The sequence below is a fragment of the Chrysochloris asiatica genome, unplaced genomic scaffold, assembly GCF_000296735.1.
Source record: "Chrysochloris asiatica unplaced genomic scaffold, ChrAsi1.0 scaffold00016, whole genome shotgun sequence".
Classification (NCBI taxonomy): Eukaryota; Metazoa; Chordata; class Mammalia; order Afrosoricida; family Chrysochloridae; genus Chrysochloris; species Chrysochloris asiatica.
The window spans coordinates 3,848,796-3,872,653 of NW_006408534.1; the positions used below are offsets into that span (position 1 = coordinate 3,848,796).

The following is a 23,858-nucleotide window of genomic DNA, read 5'->3' on the forward strand; positions in this document are numbered from 1 at the left end:
TTGGTATTTACCCACAAGAAATATGAGCCATAACACAAGTAGATATAGGCACACCAATGTTCATAGCAGCACTATTTAGAATAGCAAAAAGATGGAGACAGCCTAAGTGCCCATCAACTGAAGAATGGATAAAAAAAAACTGTGGTACATACACACAATGGAATACTATGCTACCCTGAAGAACAACAAGGAAGCTGCAAGCCACCGCATAACATGGATGAACCCTGAGGACATTATGCTGAGTGAAATTAGTCAGTCACAAAAGGAGAAATACGACATAGGACTATTATTGTAAAAGACTAAAGAAAAGAATCCACACTAAAAGGGGGAAAGAAAAAAAAAATTATATATATATATTTGCTGTTCACCAGGATGTCTGGGATGAGAGGAGGGGAGGAAAGGGAAGATAGAGCACACAGTAGGGAATAGATACATGACAGCTTGGGTTCTGGAGGGGCGGGAGGGACAATACACAAGAAAGGGAAGGGGAATGGAAGAACAAGGTTGATGGGAGAATAGTTAGGCAGGTTTACATGGGCTAAGTGGGAAAGAGGTAAATGATGATGTATGCACAACCCTATAACAACAGGGCTCTGGGATACAGGTATTGAGGCATGGTTTGAGGAGGTGAAAGAGGGGAATAATGTTAGGATGATTGGTTGTCTTTTAAATCTTGGTTTCCCTGGCAGTCGCTGGAGAAGGATATCATGTTTGGTAAGGTGGAGGGTCAGAGAAAAAGAGGAAGACCTCCCCCAACAAGATGGATTAGCCAAGTGGCAGCATTGATGGACTCAAGGTTGGCCCAGGATCGGGCAGTGTTTTGTTCTGCTGTGCATAAGGTAACTACGGGTCTGTACCGACTCGATGGCACCTAACAACAACAACAACAACAAAATAGACACTTGAGGGGGGGAGAAAGGAATATCCAGAAACATCACTACAGAAAGCTTGTAAGTCCATCTTCAGCCTACAACTGATTGGAATACCTTAAAGGGGGCTAGAAGTTACCCATTGAAAGAGGCTTTCTGGGGAGCTTTTACATTGCATAAGACCATAGGTGGAATCCAGAACCCCTTCCAAAATCATCTGAGATAGGAAATTTCCACTGGAAAGTACGAGTAGACCAGCCTGGAGTGGCTAAAACAAAAGATATTTCATGTAAGAAAGACCTGCAGGAAAAATTCTAAACAATAATGACAGTCTGATTGATTATTACAAGAACAAATTAGCTGTTCGCCAGGGAGCCAACAAGGCAAGTGGTTGGGACCTCTCAGAGCAAACTCCCTTCCAAGACTAAGACTCAAGGGGAATACATGAGCAGGCATGGGGTCTGGCTGGTGACCACGTTGGTCACCGATAAGGGGAGGAGGGGTAAAAAATAGCAATGAAGTTGCGAGCTAAGTATGACCACATTCAATAGACCCCTGTGAGCCTGGGTGGAGACCTGGATGGCCAGCAGTACGGCAAGTGCCGGGGACTCCTGGGTCCAGAGGCAGTGACATGGTCACAGAGAACTAGAGCGGAGAGTGAAGTGTCCAGCTGAAATGTAGTGAGGGGAGACACACAAGAACAGCCACATTTACAGATAGTACCCACTTGACCTGGCTTCAATGGGTGGATAATCAGAATTGGACTAGAAGAAAGAAGGGGGGAGGGGGGGAGATAACCTGCTACAATTAGATGAACTTTACCTATACTTACGGATGTAGTAGCTCAAAAAAGGGAACAAATCTTTACAGCGAGGATCCCTCCCACCCTCTCGGTACACAGCGTTGACAGGTATGGACAACTTAAGACACTGGCTACTCAAAATGGGGTGGGCCTATACAGGAGCTCTGGTAGCGTAGTGGTTATGAATCGGGTGGCAAACCTTAAGGTCAGCAGTTTGAAGCTACCAGCTGTTCTAAATGAGAAAGATATGGCTTTCTGCTCCCGTAAAGATTTACAGCCTTGGAAACCCTGTACAGGGTCGCTATGAGTCAGTTCCAACTCCATGGCACATAACCACCACCACCACCACCATAAAGGCAAGAAGTGATTGGCTTACAAGCTTTCAAGAGGGAGCCTAGTTCCAGACAGGTGTGGAAAGGTAGAATCTCCACTGAATGATTTTCAATCTGTTGGGACGGGGCTGGAAACAAGAAATGGGGATAAGACTCTTATGGTACAATAGTGAATAATTGCCATCAGGACTGACTGTGAGGGTTGGAAATGTAGAGGTAGATGTTTTTTGAGAAAAGGAGGGGAGTGATTGATTTTGCAACCCAGGAGCAGAGGTCCCTAGGATCATCAAGTGAGAAGAGTGGAGTGTGGTACCCTACCCAGAGAGGCAGTGATGCCAGGAATAGAGAGAGAAATGATGACATGGACAGATGGAACAGCTGGGGACATTGAACTCACAGAAGGAGAGGGGCTGTGTGATGGCCAGGGGGGCAGGTCTGTGGGGTGTACCCTTTGGTTATTTGATGATGCATGGAGGGGGTTGTAATCATTGCAATGAAACAAAATACGATAGGATGAATATAAAACTGATGTTCTCCCATGTAAACCTCACAATAAAAACTTAAAAAAATTTTTTTAAGTATATTGGAAATCTTACAGTCCAGGAACAGAGGACCCTAAGACTATCAATGAAGACCTTAAAAACATCAATGGAGAAGAACACAAGAGGAATGAGGGCCCCTATCCAGAGAAGCAGCAACACCAGAGACTGAAGCAGAGATGAGGACATGGAGAGATAGAGCACCTAGGACTCTAAACTCACTGAAAGAGAAGAACTGAGTGCTGGCAGCCAGGAGGCAGGCTTGAAAATGTGCCCTTTGATTGTTTACATTATTATAAATCCATGAGTGTGTTTGTGTACATCTGCACAACCCCACATCCCCACCCCCACACAAAAAGAAAAACAGAGAATGGAAACATTGTTGTGGAGGAGATTGTAATCACTGCAATGAAGTGATGGCGTAAAGCCGATGTGCTTCCATGTAACGATGTGCTCCCATGTAAACTATCATTCCATTTACAATTAACAAAAACTAGAAAGAGAGAACCATAAATCTTTGGCAAACCAGCTTTTTAAAAAGAGGATATTGGACCCTTTGACATTATCCTACATGGATGGAAAGCTCTATTCTTTACTTTTTTCTATCTGCTCTTCAAATGGGATAGTTTTTATTGGTCTACCTTAAATTCACTAAATCTTTCTTCATTTACCTCAATTCAGTGTTTAATCTCAGTCATTAAATCTTTTATTTCCACTATTACATATTCAATTCTAAAATTTATATTTGCCTTGTTTATAGTTTCTATTTCTCTACTACAAATTCCTATTTTGTCAATCATCACAAACATATTTTCCTTTATATCACTTAGAGTGGCTTCATAGAAAATCTTGGTCTATTAATGCCAGCTGCTGGGTCATATTGTAGTCAGTTTCCATTAATGTCTCTTCTGTATGAATGTTTCTAGTTTTTTTCATTACAATCTTCAATTGCTGACCAATTTTGGGTCATATTAGGAATGGTGTATTTTGAAGGCTATGGATTTAGCTACATTGCACCAACATGCCAAGATTTTTATTTTGCTTTAATGTTGTAAAGTACTGTAAGTCGATTCTGACCTATAGCAACCCTGTATAGGGTTTCCAAGGAGCAGCTGGTAAGCTTGAAACACCGCACTTGCATTTCAAATGACTTTGCATTAGCCCACAGCGCCACACCAGGACTCCTTTTGCTTTAATGTTGTTGTTGTTGTTATGTGCCGTCGAGTCGGCGCCGACCCATAGCGACCCTGTACAGGGTTTCGGAGGGTGTAAATCTTTACAGGAGTAGAAAGCCTTATCTTTCTCCTGCGGAGCAGCTGGTAGTTTTGAACCGCTGACCTTAAGGTTCACAGCCCGATTCGTAACCACTATATTGATCTCTAAATGCAATCATCTTTCTCCCATGGACCTGCTGGTAGTTTCGAACTCCTGATCCTGTGATTAGCAGCCTGATTCGTAACCATTAAGCTACCAGAGCTCCTATGTCAGTGCAGTACCAATGAATGATTGGGAAATTAATTTTAAAATCATTTATAATAATGTTATTGTTTTTGCATGCCGTTGAGTCAGTTCCAACAAGTAGTGACTCTGTATTGGGTTTCCAAGAGTGGCTGGTAGGTTTAAAATGATGATGTTTAGGTTACTAGTCCAGTACTTATCTTATAGCGCCACACCAGGGCCCATAATAACTGGTGGTTGTGGTGACTGTGTGCCATGGTGTTGGTTCTGACTCACAGTGACTCTGTATAGGTTTTCTGAGACTATAAATCTTTATGGGAACAGAAAGCTTCATCTTTCTCCCATGGAGTGACTGGTAGATTCGAACTACTGACCTTGTGGTTAGCAGTCCAGCTGGTAATCCACTATACTACCAGGACTCCTTATAATAACAGTAAACAACCAAATATTTAGTGATAATTTAACCAAAGGGTGAGACCTGTAGGTTTCAACCTATAAACGACGCTGAGAGAAACCTTCAATATGCTGTCTACAAGAGATACACTTTACACAGAAAGACAAAAATTTATTAAAAACCAAACAGTAGCAAAAAATATATCAAGCAATGAAGAATGTCCATATAATTTCTGCTAAAACAGACTTTCTGACAAAAACCAGCATAATAGACAATGAAGGACATCATCTCAGGATTAAAGGGTCAATTGAACAAGACTACATACCATAATAAATACCTAGGCTGCAATGATTCCGGGTGTGGCACTGTGGGTTAAGGCACTGGGACTGCAGGTGAATCTCACCACAACTCTAAGACCAGAAGAACTATATGGTACCTGGCTTCCACCTGCTCTGAAAGGGATCACAATAGAAGGCTCCAGATGGAGTGGTAGAAATGTGGAACACAACTCAAAATATATACATAAACGACCGGTCTTACTGGTCAGAAACAGGCTGGAGGAACCCAAGTCTATGGCCTTCAACTACCCTTCAGGTCTAGAATGGAACTCACAATCGTGGCCAAATTTTCATCCAAGATAGGTATCTAGTGAGACAACAATAGTAGTAAGGTATACTCATCATGGAATGGCAAATCCTTCAAGATCAAAGGGCAACATTTACCTAAGGACAAAGTTGAAAAGGGATGGGAAGGAGGGTGGGATTGAAATAGGAATTGCAGAGCAGGAGTAGAATAACTGTTGTTGCATGGAAGGGACTGTTATCATTGGGGGTGGGGGGGGAGGGAAATGAAGCTGAGAAAAAGATGAGGCTTTCTGCTCCCATAAAGATTTACAGCCTCAGAAACCCTATGCAGGGTCACTATGAGTCGGAACCAACTCCATGGCACAAACACCACCACTACCATGTTGGATTTCTAGTATAACAGAGAACAGACGTTAAGTAAGAGGATGTCTTTGCATTGATCCCAATTTTAGGGGCAAAGTGTTTTTTTGTTTTGTTTTGTTTTTACTTTTATTGTGAATTGAGAGAAGATATACAGGGAAGATAATCAATCCCACATTCAACAATTTATATACTCTGTGTCATTACAATGATTGCAGTCCACTCCATGTACCATCAGTTAACAGTACTTACTTCTACTCATTTTATTATTTTCCCTCTCCTCCCCACCTCCCAGGGAGTTCTTGTGGCATAGTAGGTTACAAGTTAGGCTGCTAATCGCAAAGTCAGTCGTTCAAATCCACCAATCACTCTACAGGAGAAAAACAAAACTTTCTACTCCCAAAAAAATTTACAGCCTCAGAAACCCTATACAGTGTCGCTATGAGTCCAATCCAATACAACGGCACACAACCACTAAGACCCACCCATTATATAATGTTTCGTTTAGCAAGAAAATCTTTTCTAAACTTTCTACAACAGTGGTCTCATGCATTTATCCTTTTGTGATTTACTTATTCACTCAGCATTATGTCCTCCAGGTTCATCCATGCTGTAAGGTGTTTTGCAGATTCTTCATTATTTTTCAGTGTTACACAATAATCACTGTGTGTACAAACCAAAGTTTATTTAATCATTCTTCTGTTGATGGGCACTTAGGCAGTCTCCATCTTTTTGCTATTGTTAATAGTGTTGCAATGAACATGGGTGTATATATATCTATTCATGTCACAATTCTTCTTTCTTGAGTGTATATGCCAATCCGAGGGACTGCTGGGTCGTACAGTATTTCTATTTCCAACTTTTTTAGAAAGCATCATACTTTTTCCACAGTGGTTACACCATTTTACAGTCCTACCAGCAAATGGAAGGTACCAGTCTCTCCACACTCTCACCAGCATTTGATTTTATCTGATTTTTGAAACTTTGCTATTAATGCTAGAGTACGATGATATCTCATTTTTGTTTTGATTTGATTCTCTCTAATCCAAGAAGCTGGGTTATATGAAGAAAAATGTGGCATCAAGATTGGAGGAAATCTCATTAACAGCCTGTGATATGCAGATGATACAATCTTGCTTGCTGAAAGTGAAGAGGACTTAAAACATATGATGATCAAAGAGCACAGCCTTTGGTATGGATTACATCTCAATGTCAAGAAAACAAAAATCCTCACCACCAGACCAATAAACAACATTCTTATCAACGGAGAAAAGATTGAAGTTGTCAAGGACTTCATTCTACTAGGATCAACTATCAACAATCATAGAAGCAGCAGTCAATAAATCATATGACATATTGCATTAGGCAAATCTGCCGCACAAAACGTTTTTAAAGTGTTGAAGAGCAAAGATGTCAGCTTGAGGACTAAGGTGCGCTGGACCAAAGTCATGGTATATTCAATAACTTCATATGCATGTGAAAACTAGACAGTGAATAGGAAGACCATAGAAGAATTGATGCCTTTGAGTTATGGTGTTGGAGAAGAATATTGAAAGTGCCATGGGCTACCAAAAGAACCAACAGATCCACTTTAGAAGAAGTGCAGCCAGAGTGCTCCTTGGAGGCCAAGATGGCCAAACTTCATCTCTCATACAATACTGACATATTGTCAGGAGGTACCAGTCGCTGGAGACGGATATCATGTTTGGTAAGGTGGAGGGTCAAAGAAAAAGAGGAAGACCCCCAGAGAGAAGGAATGGCCAAGTAGCAGCATCGATGGACTCAAGCATGTCAACAGTAGTGAAGTTGGCCCACAATCAGGCACTGTTTCGTTCTGTTGTGTATAAGGTCACTATGAGTCGGTACCAACTCCATGGCACCTAACAACAACAACAACAACAAATGGCTAATGATCTTGAGCATTTCTTCATAAGTTTGTTGGCTGCTTGAATGTCTTCTTTGGTGAAGTGCCTGTTCATGTCTTCTACCCATTTTTTAATTAGATTATTTGTCTTCTTCTTGTTGAGGCACTGAAGTACTCTATAAATTTTGAAGAGTAGTCCTTTGTCTGATATGTCATCTAACATTATTTTTACAATCTATAGGTTCTTTTTACTCTTTTGGTAAAATCCTTTCATGCATATAAGTGCCTAATCTTTAGGAGGTCCCATTCATCTATTTTGTTTTCAGTTTGTGTTTTCAGTTATGTTTGATAATGTATTAAGGCCATGTATCAGAGCTTGTAAGTTTGTCTCTTTTTTCTCATTGATCTGTACAGTTCTAGGTTTTACATTTAGGTCTTTAATTCACATTAAGTTCATCATTTTATATGGTGTAAGATTTGGTCTTGTTTCATTTTTCAGCAAATGGATTTCCAATTTTGCCAGTACTATTTGTTGAGGAGACTATAATTTTCCCCATTTAGTGTATTACGGCCCTTTGTTGAAGATCAACTAAGCAGGAGGATTTACTTCCAGGTTCTCAATTTTGTTCCATTGATCTATATGTGTCTGTCATTGTACGGCAAAGACCTGTTATTCATCAAAGGGTTTTTTAGCAGAACATCTTTCATGAATTCCCTTTACCAAGCTAAGGAAGTTCTCTTTTATTTCTAGCTTCCAAGACTTTTTATAAGAAAGAATGTTAAATTTGACAAATATTCTTTCTGTTTCTATTTAGATTATCATATGGATTTTCTCCTTTACTACTAAAATAAATTGCACTGACTGTTTTATAAACATTAAATCAATTTTGCATCTCTAAGATAAACTCTACATAATCATATCTAAATTAACCTTTTTCACACATTTGGTCCAGATACTTCATACAGTTTTATAATTGTTTAAAAGAGGAGGGCAAGTCAGTGCCAACTAGTCCAACATAACTGAAGCAGAACTAACAAAAAATCACGAGCCACAGCCACAGTAAATTGTGAAAACGCAAGCATAGAAGCCAGATGGTGGTGAGTAGGATGAACCTTAAGTGACTGAATAAGTCCTGTTACCCATTATTTCTATGTCACCATTGAAATAAGGTATATACAAGTAGATTCATTCAGTTCCATTCAACAAATATTTATTAAGCCTCTGCTATATGGTAGCTATGGGTCAGAATTGACTCAACGGCACTTAACAACAACAATATAGTAGCTTGCTGATGCAGTGCTGTAGGATCAGCACTGGACTGCTAACCACAAGGTCAACAGTTCAAGCCTACTAGCTGCTCCTTAGAAACCCTATACAGTGTCAGCGCTATGAGTCAGAAGTAACTCAGTGGTACTTACAGCAACTTAGTATGTAGTAGCTTGGAGTCATGGTATGGTGATTCGACAGCACTTAACAACAACAACAACATATAGTTGTGAAGCAAACCTACAAGCTGACACCAAAGAGAAAATGTAAATTGTAGGCTATTCTATTTCATACAGGACATGTTGTGATCATGTAATACTAACACAAACTTTTAGAAGTACCACGGTTCATTCTCTAAGCTAATTCTGGACTATCTTATTTTAAAAAAAATTAAATTAAATTAAATGAGAATTCCCTAGAAAAAGAGTGATCATTTTAACGAGTAGAAATAATTAGTAAACTATCTTAAGGGGATAGATAAGTTAATAAAACAAGAACCAAATTAGCTGCCACAATGTCAACTGCAACTCAAGGCAATATCATCTGCTTCATAGGGCTTGCTTGGCTGTAATCTTCACAGAGCAGTTTGCCAGGTCTTTCTTCCACAGAGCCACTGGGTGGTTCATACAGCCAGCCTTTATGTTAGCAGCACATTGCAAACACCTTGTGCCACCCAGGAACCTAAGTTTAATAGCATAAAAGGCAAGCTGCCAGTATTAATTCACACTTTAGCAAAACCTTTGCCAATAAAAATGAAAACACCTGTATGAATTACCTAAATTGTTCTAATTTTCAACAAAGAAAGGAAATTAAAAACATTGTTGAATGTCACTGACTTGGCTCATCTGAAAGGAAATAAGATAACGTAGCTAATTTTAAATTATCAAGCTGATTCCACCTAAATGGCTCCCTAAAACAATATGGGTTATTTTTACTATGACTCACTGAGTTTTCCTGAAACATGTAGATATAACAGCTTGGGAACAGCACTATATAATGGCAACTCTTGAAAACGTACAGTATTCCTATAGGACAAGCTTCTTAAATGGCTCAATTGAAGCGTATTCCCAATAAATCTTACTTGTAGTTTAATATGCTGCACCAACATGAAAACACTGTCCAAAAAATGCATCCAAAAGGAGAGATTTCATCATCATTTTAGTAAAACTCAAGACAACTAGTTAAAACTGAACAAAATGCACCACCAATAAGCTTATATTTACTAATTCAATAAATATTTCTTGAATGCTCACTAAATGTAGTCCCTATCCCTCCAAGTGCTTGGAATCTTCTGGAAGAATTATTAAGACATTTACAAGTATATTTAAGGAATCCTGGTATGGCACTGAAGGATAAGAACTGGACTGCTAACCACAAAGTCAGTGTTTCAAACCCATCAGTCACTCCTTCATCAACCCTATACAGGATTGCCATGAGGTGAACCAACTCAGTGGCACTTAACTACCAACTAATTACATATACACTCGCACTGTTATATGCAGAAGAAGATAGCTCATGACCTAAATAGTTAACCATGCTGTTGCCAGAGCTGGGAAGTAAATGACTTGCAAGAAAGAGTATGCGGTCAGGTTCCTCACTGCTCCCCTCTCTTCCACATTTGCAGTCAATTCCTTGGGAAACAGGACTGGTCTCCTACAAAGGAGTGACCAGAAGGCCCAGCTCATCATGGGTGTGATGGCCTCCACCTGTTCTGATTTATTTTCATATCCGAGGGGGCTTCAAAAAGTTTGTGAGGAAATTCCTTCTCTTTCTATTCCATCCTTCCATGAAATTTTTGAAACCTCCTTATACATTCTGTAGTTTGAGCCTCAAAATAAGTCTTCAGTGCAGGGGTCGGGCAGACCACCAGCTCCACAATTTTACAGAAGAGGAAGATAAATGGGTATCCTTCCCACCATCGGGTGCTACCCAAATTATGGAACTAAGTGGAGCAATGCAATATCAAGATGCAGGACAGAAACATATCCACATAGGACATTTCATCATTCTTTTACCCTACATACATTTATTTAACAACACTATGAATAAAGCACTGAAGCACCTTTTACAAGACAAGAACAGAACAGAATCCAGTCCTTAAAACCAGGAGTTTATCATTGGGAGAAGATTCATATACACACATAAGTATAATAAAAGTCAAAGCCTGATCCATGTCAAAAGACAGGAGCAGACAACTCTTTTATATATGAGTTCAGAAGTGATGCAATATTAAAACATGGCCCCTTCTTGCCTTAAGCACATACTCACCGAGAGTTACATATGATATACTTAAAGTGTCTTGCTCCATTAAAACCAGGATCAGTTCTAATTCATTTGACTATCAGCCTGCCTCATGCATAAAAAGGAAAAGGAAAAATGGACAGGTAAAAGGAAGAAAAGGTTTGACAAAGACTGATTTGTGTTTTTCTGGTACATTCTTGTGCTTCATTTAGGATTAAAAAGGGAGAGGAAAGAGACAAATACACGAGGTCTAAAGATCCTCCTCATTCACAGGCTTCTTAGTCATACTTCTTACCAATTAAAGACTTATCTGCTAGATAGACAGAGCAGTTGAGGGCTCTAGACCTATGGAATGAGAAAGGCTGTATGCTAGCAGGCAGGAGGCTGGCTTACAAAATGTGCCCTTCGGTCATTTAAATGAATACTTATTTTCTGTGTGCTTTGGGCACATATAAAATAAACAAAAAAGACGGAATAGAGGCAAATACTGTCACCCGATGGCACATGGAAGGGATTGTAATCATTGCAATGAAACAAAATACGATTGGTTGAGTGCAAAACTGATGTACCTGAGATTAGTAAATTCATCTCTTTAGAAGAATTGGGCCTGGTAGTGTGAATCACTATAATCAAACAGCTACTCCAAAAAGAAATCATGTATCAGGCCAGTTCTGATTTGGAAGAGAGCTGGAGGAACAGAGAGCAGGAACATTTACAGCACAAAGCCTTGCAGGGAAGGTTGATGTTGTTTGTTGTTGTTAAGTGCAGGGAAGGTCTGAAACCTAAATCTCTAACTTTCACTATAAGCTAGAAATGATGAGTGAACTGTGATCAGAAGTTAACAGTTATTGCTTTAGAAGTACGTCAGTGCGTAGAGGAAAAAGAATAGGTTACACAAAGAAAAGGGTGCTAACAGAGGAAAGGAAAAACCCCCATGCATAAGAAATGATCAAAAATGTAAATGTTTGAATGCAAATAAAGCATTTTAATATATTTTCAGGATGTTGTTGTTGTTATGTGCCGTGGAGTCAGTTCCGACTCATAGCGACCCTGTACAGGGTTTCCAATGTTGTAAATCTTTACGGGAGCAGAAAGCCTCATCTTTCTCCCGCGGAGCAGCTGGTAGTTTTGAACTGCTGGCCCTGAGGTTATTAACTGTGGATAATAAATGTGCTACAAAAAAAAAAAAAAAAAAATTTATGAGACTAACCCTCAAGAAGATGTTACTACTGCTGTTCTGACTCATAGCGACTCCATATATAGTCTGAGTGGTTAGTGGGTTTTAACCATTGACCTTGTGGTTAGTAGTCCAGGGCTTACCCTACAGTGCCACACCACCCAGCAGAAATATTCCCTTTCATAGCCTACATCCCTGTTTCCCTCAGTCATCACAAGAAACTCTAGTCTCCAGGGCATCCTTTATCATCTAGTCATTCCGGACCCTCCACATCCTTCTGTGCCCTCATTTCATTCAGATCTGTGTTCAAATATCACCTTCCATTGAGATCTTCCCCAACCACCTTGTCTAAAACAACTGAACCCATCTCACTCTTGTTCCCTTATCCTGCTTTGCATTTCTCCTTAGCTCTTCTATTAAACAGCTACTGCTCTGTCTACTGTGTGCTTCCCCAACAAGAATGCAAACTGATGCTATTTACTGGCACAATGTAAATGACCAGCACAATGCCTGATATTTAAATAATTATTGAATAGATAGCTGGACTATATAAAAAGTTACATAATATACTTTTTAAAATTAATATACTTTTAAAATGTTTTAACACATTTACTTATCAAGTTCCTTATGGCATACGTAATGAATAAATGCAGACATTATCACATTATTACCTAAAACATACATAATATAACGATAAATAACAAGATCTCTAGCAATACTTAAGTAGGAAAAAGAAAACAGGCACTCAGAAGGCTCAAGAGACTAACATCAAGTCATCTCCAAGAAAGAATACAGAACACAGTAATTTTCAAAGTTTATATTATAGTACAAAGTCCATCAGCTTTTCTTCCCATCAGCACAAAATACTTTATTTTGCCTTACCTATCAAATAACAAAGGAAGAAAACATCAGAATTCTAATTTGATTCTTAACTACGATAATAAAAATGCCTTTGGAAAGTGACATATCTTAAAGCAACTTGCATTCATTAAACAAAGTATGCATCTTCTTTTTATCCATAAAGTAAAAGATACATACTGATCCCCTTCCTCTGAGACTTTTCACTCCTTGAAAACTCTTTAATCTTATATCCTCAACTATCTTCCTTCTCACTGCCTTTCTTGTCCAACATGTTCAACTTATTTTCATATACCCATTCGCCATCCTTAATTCTCTGTCACAAGGTAACGATCCAGGTATTCTAATCAATGATCCTAGAACTAAGCATCACACTCCTAACTGTCACATCCAATAGTTTTTTCCTTTGCCCACATTTCTCCTCACTGCATGATAATGAACACCTCCATGCTCCTAACACCCTATCCTTCCTCAGCCTCCATTCCATGCTCTCCTGCTTATGCTCCTAGCTCTCTGATTTTCTCTTTCTGCTCACAGTCATGTAGGCATGTGGTGTAGTCAATTGTTTAATATATCCTTCTGGCCTGAGTCCTTGTAACTCCCATCAAAGGACTTATTTCCAACAGGTCTGAGTAAGAGAAGGTGGAAGATACTGACAGGATGACATGATTGTTGTGGGTGTTAATAAATTGTCACTGTGAAAAATTGGAACTCTAAAGTGGGGTTAAAATGAACCATTTCAGAATCAGGATGGGGGACCTCACTACCAACAACCATCAGAGAAGAAGAGCCAGGAGTGGTGCATGTCCTTTAGATCCCAAGGTCTCTGTGCGTTGAACCTCCTCAACCCAGGGAAAGAAATATGTGACACTAGTGAAGTGGCAGAGGAGCAGAAGCAGCAGAACCAAGAACCAGAGCACAAAACAGAGCAGTGAACGTCCCAGCCCACAGAGCAAATACAGCTGAGTGACTCTGGACAGGAAGCTGGCTTATAGAGTAAGGTGCCTCCAAGCATTTAAGTAGGAGAGCTAGGTTTGCTAACCCAAAAAGCTAGAGCCACATGCTCTCAGACTGAGGCTTACAGTGCAGTAGTGCGTCCTACGGGCATTTATCAGCAGCTAACTGGAACAACTGTGTCCCGAGCATTGTTGACTCAAATTGCAACCTGTTAACTACCCTAATCAACCCCATAATTTTGAGTTTGATGTCTGAGGTCTGTGTGGCCACTGCAATGGATTATGGAACCCAGTTGAGCAAAGGGCTGTGAGAGGAGTAGATGGTGCTTCTATTATTTGCAGTTTGGTGTCAGAGGCAGGGTTCGTTGCAATGGCTCCAGACTCAAGGAAGTGTAGGGTTTTGTAAGAGAAAGAATGAAGGGACATTGAAAATGAAACTTTGGGTTCTAATATGGTTACTTTGCTTATTGCTATTTGTAATGGCTGAAAGAAATGAAGAGATGTTATGCTGCAGTGACAGCTGCAGTGACAGAAGTGAAGGTACTACTGAAGTGACCTGGGGCAAAAAGTCACACAAACAAGATGGTGAGTCAGGGCCTACTGGATCTGTCCTGACAGAGGCCCAAGGCTATATGCACATAAATGGAGAGACAGTCCAGGGATGGAGAAAAGATTAAACTTGAGTGCTTTAAAGAGAATTAAGGATTATGTGTTTTATCTGACTGCACTATGGATACTAAATGTTTCTCCTACCTAGAGTTATAAAACAGACCTTCTTCTGTGATAAGAATTAATAAGGTTATCTTGATTACAAAGCGCTTGTAAGACCACCTTCAACCTATACTTCAGGGGTGGAGAACATCCGGCCCAAGAGTCGTATAATGCCCATTAAATCATTTGGCCTGGTCCTGCCAAGGCAACCCCAGTTCCAGTCATATTAGGGTGAGTTCACTGAATGCTTGACCAAGTATAGCATGCTAATTTTTAATTTCATAATTCTGTATGGCCCAAGAATGATGATATAAATTTTGAATAAAGGTTCCCCACCCTGCTATACTTGACTAAATATGTTAAAAGAGGAGTTAGGAATTTCCCAGAATAAACAGGCTTTTGTTTTCAGCCTTTGTACAGTAGGGGGATTATATAGAATCCTGAGCCCTACCAGGAACTGCTGAGAGAACAGACAATTTATGTTTGAAGGAAAGACCTACAAAAAGAAAAATAACTGGCATTTTGAATTTCAAGCAAGCAGTCTGCTGTTAAATGCATCAAGGCAGGAAAAGTTTGTGACCATCAGAAAATCCCATTCTAGGACTAGTATGCTCGCTGGTGACCGCCTGGGTTCACCTGATGAATGCAAATAGGGGATTATGCAGCAATGAAGAGAAGAGTTGAGAGAAAGAGAAGATGAAATACTGGCAGGTCTGAAATTTAGGGAACTGTGTAGACTCCTGAGCCTACAAGCACTGACAGAAACCCTGAGGGATAGGACTGAAAGAGTAAGTGAAGGGGCCAGCTGATCTGAAGTGAGGAAGGATTATATGGACTCCCAAACTTGCAGCTGGTACCCATTTGACCTAACCAGGAAGGCTAGATCTGAACTGACCAGACCTCAAACCAAATGAAGAAAGCTAGTGTAAATTGCTGCAGTTTTGATGGCTTGCTGTGAACTGGATTTTGCTTATGAATGTAGATGACTTAAGTTCCAAAAAGAACAGAAGATTCTTTACATCAGGGAACAAGTATGTCTCCTCAGAAGATTGGGTTGATAGAGATGGGGAATTTAGAAATTGGCTATCAAAGGAGGATGATAAAGGCATGAAGGGGCTAAATTATCAGATTTCACGAGTGAGTACCATTAAAATGACTGGAAATGAGGAAAGCAAATCCTCCAACTATTAAAGGGCTAATGGCTAGAAGAGTCAGGAGGTGGCCTGTGGTGTAATGTATTGTCTAATATGTCTCTTCTATCCTTAGTTTTTGTAACTCCCATCAAATGACTTTTTCTTAATGGGTCTTAATAAGAGAAAGTAGGAGAAGATACTGACAAGTTGACATGATTCACCTACAGATGTTAAAAGAGTTCACTGTAAGTGTGAAAACTTGGAACTTTATAGTGTGTTTAAAATGAGCCATTTCAGAAGTAGGAGAGGGAATCTCACTATAACCAAAGGAAAGCTAGGAGAGGAACACGTCCTTTGGATCCCGAGATCCTGACGAATTAAACCTCCTCGACCCACAAAGCTGTGACACTGAAGGAGTGGCAGAGCAGCAGCAGCTGCAGAAGCAACAACCAGAGCATGAGACAGAGCAGTGGACTTCTCAGCCCACAGATCAAGTTAAAGCTGAGTGGCTTTGGGCAGGAAGCTTGACTGTAAAGTGAACTGATGTGTCCTATGGGAAATTATCAGCAGCTAACTGAAACAACTGTGCCCTGAGCATTTCTGACCCCAGATAATCAACTGTTAACTTTCTTAGTAAACTCCCTAAATGTCAGTATGGTATGTGAGTTCTGTGTGGCCACTGCAATTGATTATTAAGCTCAGTTGAGTTGAGAGGGCTATGAGAAGAATGGTTGATGCCAAATTTTTGCAAGGTATAACCCCCGGTTTTAACATATGAGTTGGCATACCACAGTAGCAATTGAGTGAAGATTCAAACTCTAATTTCCGCTTTCATTTATTCATCAAATTAAAAAAATAAGAAATTATTGACACCTAGAAAGCGGACTAGGTCCTGAGATAAAACAATGAACAAAGGAATATTTTTTTTCTGTCCTCAAGTTCAAGCAAGTGCAAATAAAACCGGTTATGTTTAAATCAGTAAGATATGTACAGCTTAGAAACTAAAATGATGAGGTTTCTCCCTTAATTTCCTTAGATGGCAACAGTTCAATAATGTGAGTAATCAGAGGCAAAGATAAAACAGAGGCAAGATAATTTACAAGGAAAGAAAAATGAAATGAAAAAAAAAAGATGTTACTCACGGATGTAAATGCTAGCAGCTCCTCTTCAGTTAATTTATGAACAGGATTATTCTTTTGTAAGTTTGTGCTTTAAATTAAAAAGAAATTTTTATTAATTCTAAAATACATGTTTTATCTAACAGAACCTGAGTTTTAAAAAGCAACATGAATTTACATTTAAAAGTACATATTTTTAAATTAATACATTATGTACGGAGTCATGGTGTGGTGGTGTGGGATAAGCACTGGACTGCTAACCACAAGGTCAGAGGTTCAAACACAGCAGCTACTCCTTGGAAACCTTACTCAGGGTCACTATGAGTTGGAACTGACGTAACAGCACACAACTTTACATATAATGATAGATAAGAGTTTCCCCAAAGAAAGCATCAAAATTCTGACAAAGAAAATATTACGTTAGCATTCTAAATGTCAATATAATTAAAATTATTAGTGAAAATAGATAAACATGGAACAATCTTTACTATTCCACACAAAGAATTAATATGCCACACAAAGAACATGGCACCAACTATTTATTACATATACACCATAAAGCAAAAATGTTACTCTACCAACTTGACAGGGAAATAATTAAGATATCAAAGAGGGAAGAGAACAAGAATTAGAATCTACTGATTCAAATATAATTTGGCAAAATCATTTTGGACAAAATTTGTCATTATCTTGAATGAGCAGTCACACATCCTTGACTCAGTCATTCCACCTGTAGGGACAGGCTGGAGAATTTCTGATTGTGCACACCAGGAGCCATATACACAAATATTCACAGTAATATTTATAACACCAAAACTCTGGGAACAATCCAAATGTCCACAGGGAGACTGAATGAACTGAGATACAGTCATCCAAAGGAACGCTACACTGCAAAGCAAACTGCAACAACATGAATGACAATAAGCAACACAATATTGAGACAGGGGGAAAAAAGCAAATTACAGAAAACTGTAGAGAGTAAGATGACATTTTTAAAATGCTCCAAACTAAGTAAAATGAAGCGGTTTATTTAAAGGTATACAAAAAGAAAGCAATTAAATTTTTATAAAGCTCAAAAACAAAAAAAGATTTATTTCTATGTTTCTAAATACAATTAAATCCACCAGCAACTCCTCAGAAACCCTATACAGGATCACTATGAGTTAGAAACAACTCAACGGAAGTAAGCAACAACCACAAGGTATGGATACTTCATTATAAAGAAGTTTTAAATTTTTTTTCCAATAAGAAAGTGACCAACTCAAAACTGAGAATAGTGACTACCTTTCTAGGCGATGCTGGAGGATGAGAAAAGGAATATAGGCTGTGTCAACAGTATTTGTCATTTTCAAGTTCATAAAATTGCGATTATTGGATTCTAGGTAATTGTTCCCACAATAAATTTATGTAAAAGCAGTCAGGTATATTGAGATTTGGGGCCTGACTCCAGATTTTGGTCAAAGGTAAAATCAAACTCAAGCAGGACGACAGCAAGGCAAGAGTCAAATGGATGGAACATGAGTCATCCCCACACATGCACTACTTCGACAGTTTGCCTTCTATAAGTCTCCTTGCCAAACCAGCCAAGCCAACCATGAAGTTCAGGTCACTTCTTCAGAGGGGTAGTATCGAGGGACAAGACAGATCAGGCACAAAAACAATCAATTTATTGATGTCTAAACCAGAGATGTAGAAACTGCATCAGATGTGTCACAAATCACAAAATAATCAAGTAAACTCTACAAACAAATGAAGATTTCAACAGTTCATTATAACCCCTTCAGCAATTTTATTTGTTTTCTACACACATTGAGATTTTACTTGGGAGGAAAATTAGTATTTGAAGACAAGTGTATTCTTAGTGTTTAGGCCTCTCCTAATAGTAAAGTTTAAGTCAATATAACTAGACTCATACTTCGTACATATTGTCAGGAGGGACCAGTTGCTGGAGAAGGATATCATGTTTGGTAAGGTGGAGGATCAGAGAAAAAGAGGAAGACCCCCAATGAGATGGAATGGCCATGTGGCAGCATCAATAGGCTCAAACGTGGCAACAGTAATGAGGTTGGCCCAGGACCGGGCAGTGTTTCGTTCTGCTGTGCATAAGGTCGCTATAGGTCGGTACTGACTCGATGGCACCTAACAATAACAACCGGTTCAACTGACAGACTGTCCTCCGAATGTTGTTGTTGTTGTTATGTGCTGTCGAGTTGGTACCAACTCAAAGCGAGCCTGCAGAGGGTTTCCGAGGAGTGGCTGGTGAGTTTAAACCACCAACCCTGCAGTTCAAACTGACCCTGAGGTCAAGGGGTTATCCCAATCAAAACAGTGGCTTCCAAGGGGCTCTGAGGGGCCAGTTAAATTCAAGGCTGGGAGATCAGGTAAGATAAGTTGTGGCAACTGTTTTTATTTTTATTCCAAGGGGGTGATCTTGATAGATATTTTCAAAGGAATAGGACAATCATATATATATATATATATATATATATATATATATATATATTTAACATATTATGAAGTTTTAAGAAAATTGAAAACAGATTTGGTAAGATAGAGGTCAGAAAAGTTGCCCAGAGGAATGTTTTTTCCATCGTGACAATGCAACTGCTCATTCTTCAAGGGCAGCAAGGGCTATCCTACCAGAATTTCTTTGGGAAACCTTTCCCATACCCAAAGAATAATTAAAAGAAGCATGATCTAACTCCTTTGAGAATGCCAAAATAGCCATTCTGACAAGGTGTAAATAGAAAAACTCAGAATTCTTCAGGAAACTGTAAGAGAGATACACTGCTTTCACAAGTGTATAGATCTACATGGAAGATATGTAGAGAAACAATAGCTTCAGATTTTGAAACTTTTGTTTACCAAAAGTTTCTATGATTTATAGCAATATATTTTTACTTACAATTGCACTTAATTGGTTTAATTTGATTTTCTAATAAGTTAAAAAGTATGAATTTGCCACAACAGCATTTCAAACCACCATAAAAACAAGAATTCAGAATTTGAGGTCAGTAAAACCTGGAATGAAATCCCAGTCTTGCTTTGTAATTCTAGGCAAGTCATTTAGCCACTTGAATCCTGGTTTTCCAACTTGAAAATAGAGACAACTGTGCTAAGATTGATGATTAAGGTGGAATAATGTAAAAGCACATGTCATGGCTAGCACAGAGGATTACTCAAGAATTAGCTCTGTAAGATAAGCACTGGACTGGGAATCACAAGGTCTGTAGTTCGAGCCCACCAGTTGCTTTGCAGGAGAAACATGAGGCTTTCTGTTCCCACAAAGATTTACAGCCTGAGAAACTTTATACCAGGTCACCATGAGTTGGAACTGATTGGACAGCAACAACAACAAATCATTGTAAGTAACTTCATTGCTTTTCAATGTAAACAAAACAAAAATCCTCACAACTGGGTTAATAAATAACATGATAAACAGAGATAAGATTGAACTAGTCAAAGATTTTTTACTTGGATCCACAATCTGTGATTACGGAGCAGCATCAAGAAATCATAAGATATATTATTGCACTAGGCAAATCTGCTGCTAAAGTGTTAAGTTGTCACTCTGAGAACCAAAGCGCATCTGACCCAAGCCATAGTATTTTCAATCACCTCATATGCACGTGAAAGCTGGACAATGATTAAGAAAGACTGGAGAAGAATCGATGCATTTGAATTATGGTATTGGCAAAGAATACTGAACAGTATTATGGAATGCCAGAAGAATAAACCTGTTTGGCAAGAAGCACAGCTGGGTTGCTCCTTGGAAGTGACGATGGCAAGACGGTGTCTCTCATACTTAGGATATATTGTCAGGAAGCATCAGTCTCTGTAGAAGGACATCATGCATGGTAAAGTGGCGGGTCAATGAAAAGGGAGAAGGACCCCCAATGAGACGGACTGGCACAGGGGCAGCAACAATAGACTCACGCATAACAACTGTGAGGATGGAGCAGGACCTGACAGTGTTCCCTTCTGTTATACAAGCAGTTGCTTTCAGCCAGAACCAAATCAATGGCACCTAACAACTGCAACCAGTATCGTTGTGAATTGAATAATTTTTTCACAGTAAGTTCTGTCACTGGTATCAAACAAGGTGAGTTAGACTTAGAAACAGAGCTCTACAGGTATGTCAGCTTTTAAATAAATAAAAGGGGATCATAGAACTGAATTCAATTTTTATATAAATGAAATCTCACTGTTAGTATAGAGGAGCAAAATGCTATTGAGTGAACAATGAAGGATGATTTCCACTGAGTTAAAAGAACTATTTTTCAAAAAGCTCACTTTTCTAAATTGCTTATTACTAAATAACCAGCGTCAATATTGTAACTTTGTGAGATATTCTATTTTGCACATTACTAGACTAACACCATAGACATGAAAGCCATAGACAATCAGCTAGGAAGTTTGACCAATCTTTAAAAACACATCCATCTTGCTTTTACAACAATAGGATTCCCATGATTAAATACTAGGTATGCCTTACAAGATTCTCCTTGGAAGCCCTAGGGGCACTATGGGTCAGAACCAACTTAACAATGGCTTACAACACAAGCAAGAAAAGCAACAGCATTAATAGATTCATTAACAGAATCATGGTTCTGAGTACTCACTATCCCTAAGCCAAGAATGACACATGTTTTACTACATCAAAACAGCTTTCTCAAATGGAAAGAAGAGAAGGGGGCAGAGAAGAGGAAAAGAGAGAACGGATGGAGAAAGAGCGGAAGGGAGGGAAAGCAAACTGCTGGAGAAAAGTACTCAGAACACCATTCTTTCAAGTCCTTTATCTCTTCCTGTACAATTCAGTCCAAAAGCACAACCAAATAAGGTATGCAACCACGTGTGTGTGTCTATACATGCATGTATTTCTTCACTGTGTTTGCTGAGAGGGTCTAGAAGCAATGGTTTCCAAGAGCAATGATCACACCAAGTGCCCAGATCTTAGTTTCTAAATACCTTCCCCTCCACTACAATCAAGAAGCTCTGGTAGCATAGTAGATTATGAGCTGGGCTGTTAATCACAAGGTCAGTAGTTTGAATCTGCCAGTTACTCAAAGGGAAAAAAATAAGGCTTTCTGCTCCCATAAAGATTTATAGCCTTAGAAACCCTATACAAGGTCACTAGGGATCAGAACCAACTGGGTGGCACACAACCACCACTACTAAAATCAGTCTGGACTCTTGGGAGAAATGACAGATTCTAGTGCTAGGGTAACCTAGAACATTTAAAAGAATTATAAAAGAATGGCAGAACATGTCAAAAAGAGAAAACATCTTTTGTGTGTGTGTGTGAACGTTTTTACTGTGGATTGAGTGAAAGTTTACAGGGCAGATCACCAGTTTTACATTCAACAAATCATACATCTTGTTTCATTACAATGATTATAATACCCTCCATGTACCATCAGTTAACAATATTTCTCTCAATTCACTTTAGCATTCTTTTTTTTTTTTTTTAAGCACTCAGGCATACATAATAATTTACACCAACAAAGGGCACATTCTGCAAGTCTGCCTCCTGGCTGCCATCTCTTAGTCCTTCTCTTCCCATGAATCTAGAGTCCTCAACTGCTCCCTCTCTCCATGTCCCCATCTCTGCTTCCATCTCTGGTGCCACTGCTTCTCTGGATAAGGTCCTACATTCTTCTTGTGCTCTTCTCCCTTGATGGTCCTGGGGTCCTTTGTTTCTGGACTATAAGATTAACTACTGCCCCATTTTTGTTACAAAACTTTTACCTTTATAATTGTAATGGAGCACTATGGCTGCACTTCTTCAAAAATGGATCTATTGGTTCTTTTGGCAGGCCATGGCACTTTCAATATTCTCCTCCAATAACATAACTCAAAGCACGAATTCTTCTACAGTATAAAATACTACGTAACATAGTGGAAAAAAAATAACTTTATAGGAGAGAACTCTGAAAAATATTTTAATGAAGTCATCAAAGTAAACCTCACCAATAGAGAAAACCAAAGCCACTGCTGTGGTGTCAATTCTGACTCAGCGACCCTAAAGGACAGAACACAAACACATCACACGGATTCCAAAGGTATGCACCTTTATAGAAGCACACTGCTACAACTGTCTCCCAGAGTAGCTGGTGGATTCCAACTGCCAACCTTTTGGTTACAAGCCCAGAACTTATCAACTGCAACACCAGGGCTACAAAACATCACCAATAGCACACACTTCAAAACTGTGTTTCACCTGCTAAGCTACAATGAGCAGTTTCACTTCTCTAACATGTCTGCTAAAGATGCATATCCTGAATCTAATCATAAAAAAATCATCAAACTCAAACTGAGGGACAGCAAAACAACCGGGTTGAAAACGTGTCAAAATCATGAAAGCCATGCAAAAAATGAGGAATCATTCCTGACAGGAAATGGCTAATGGGACGTTAAAATTAATATAACACAAGTGGCTGGCCTGGATCCTTTTGCTCTAAAGGAAACAACTAGGACATTTGTAGAACTTGTGTGGCACTATAGGACAGGAACTGGACTGAAAATTGTAAGGTAGATGGTTCAAACTCACCAGCTGCTCCTTGGATACCCTATACAGCTATGAGTCAGAACTGACTCAATGGCACTTAATAACAACATTGTGGCTATGCATGAAAATACCTCCTTTGCTAGAAATTAAAGCTATAGTACTCAGCCATTATAGTCAGATACTTATTCACAAAAGTTCTTTGCAGTGTATTTGCAACTTTGTCTAGATTTGAAATTGTTACTAAATAGAGAAAAAAAACGAAAAACTATTCCAGTACACATAAGGTTTTATCGTATTAAAAAATAATTTATCACAATGAGATGATATACGATGGAATGAATGTAAAATTAAAGTTCCCCCATGTAAACTACCATATAATTCACAATAAAACATTAAAAATAAATAAATAATTTATCAAGATGCTTGAAATTAACTAGTCCAATGATCAACAGAATAGGTGAACATCAATCACCACAACTATGAAGCCAGAAGAAGATGGCTTCATAGTTGTTCTAAACGGGATAACGTTAGAAGGTCCTGAACAGAGTGGCAGAAAGTGTGGAACAAAACTCAAAATTAGAAAAAATGAATGGGCCTTAGCTCAAAAGAGGGAATAAATCCTTACAGCAAGAATCATTCCCACCCTCTCCACACACAGAGTAGACAGGGATGGGCAACTTGGACATT

At 39.0% G+C, this 23,858-nt stretch overlaps 1 protein-coding gene across 1 annotated transcript in view; it reads right to left on the bottom strand.

Annotated features, from left to right (window-relative positions):
• LOC102830147 (tetratricopeptide repeat protein 27-like) overlaps positions 1-23,858 on the bottom strand; it is a 310,736-nt gene that overhangs the window by 204,261 nt on the left and 82,617 nt on the right. Inside the window, exon 8 of the mRNA XM_006835274.1 lies at positions 16,688-16,754. Coding sequence (XP_006835337.1) covers positions 16,688-16,754 — 67 coding nt within the window. The remainder of the gene's footprint in view (positions 1-16,687; positions 16,755-23,858) is intronic.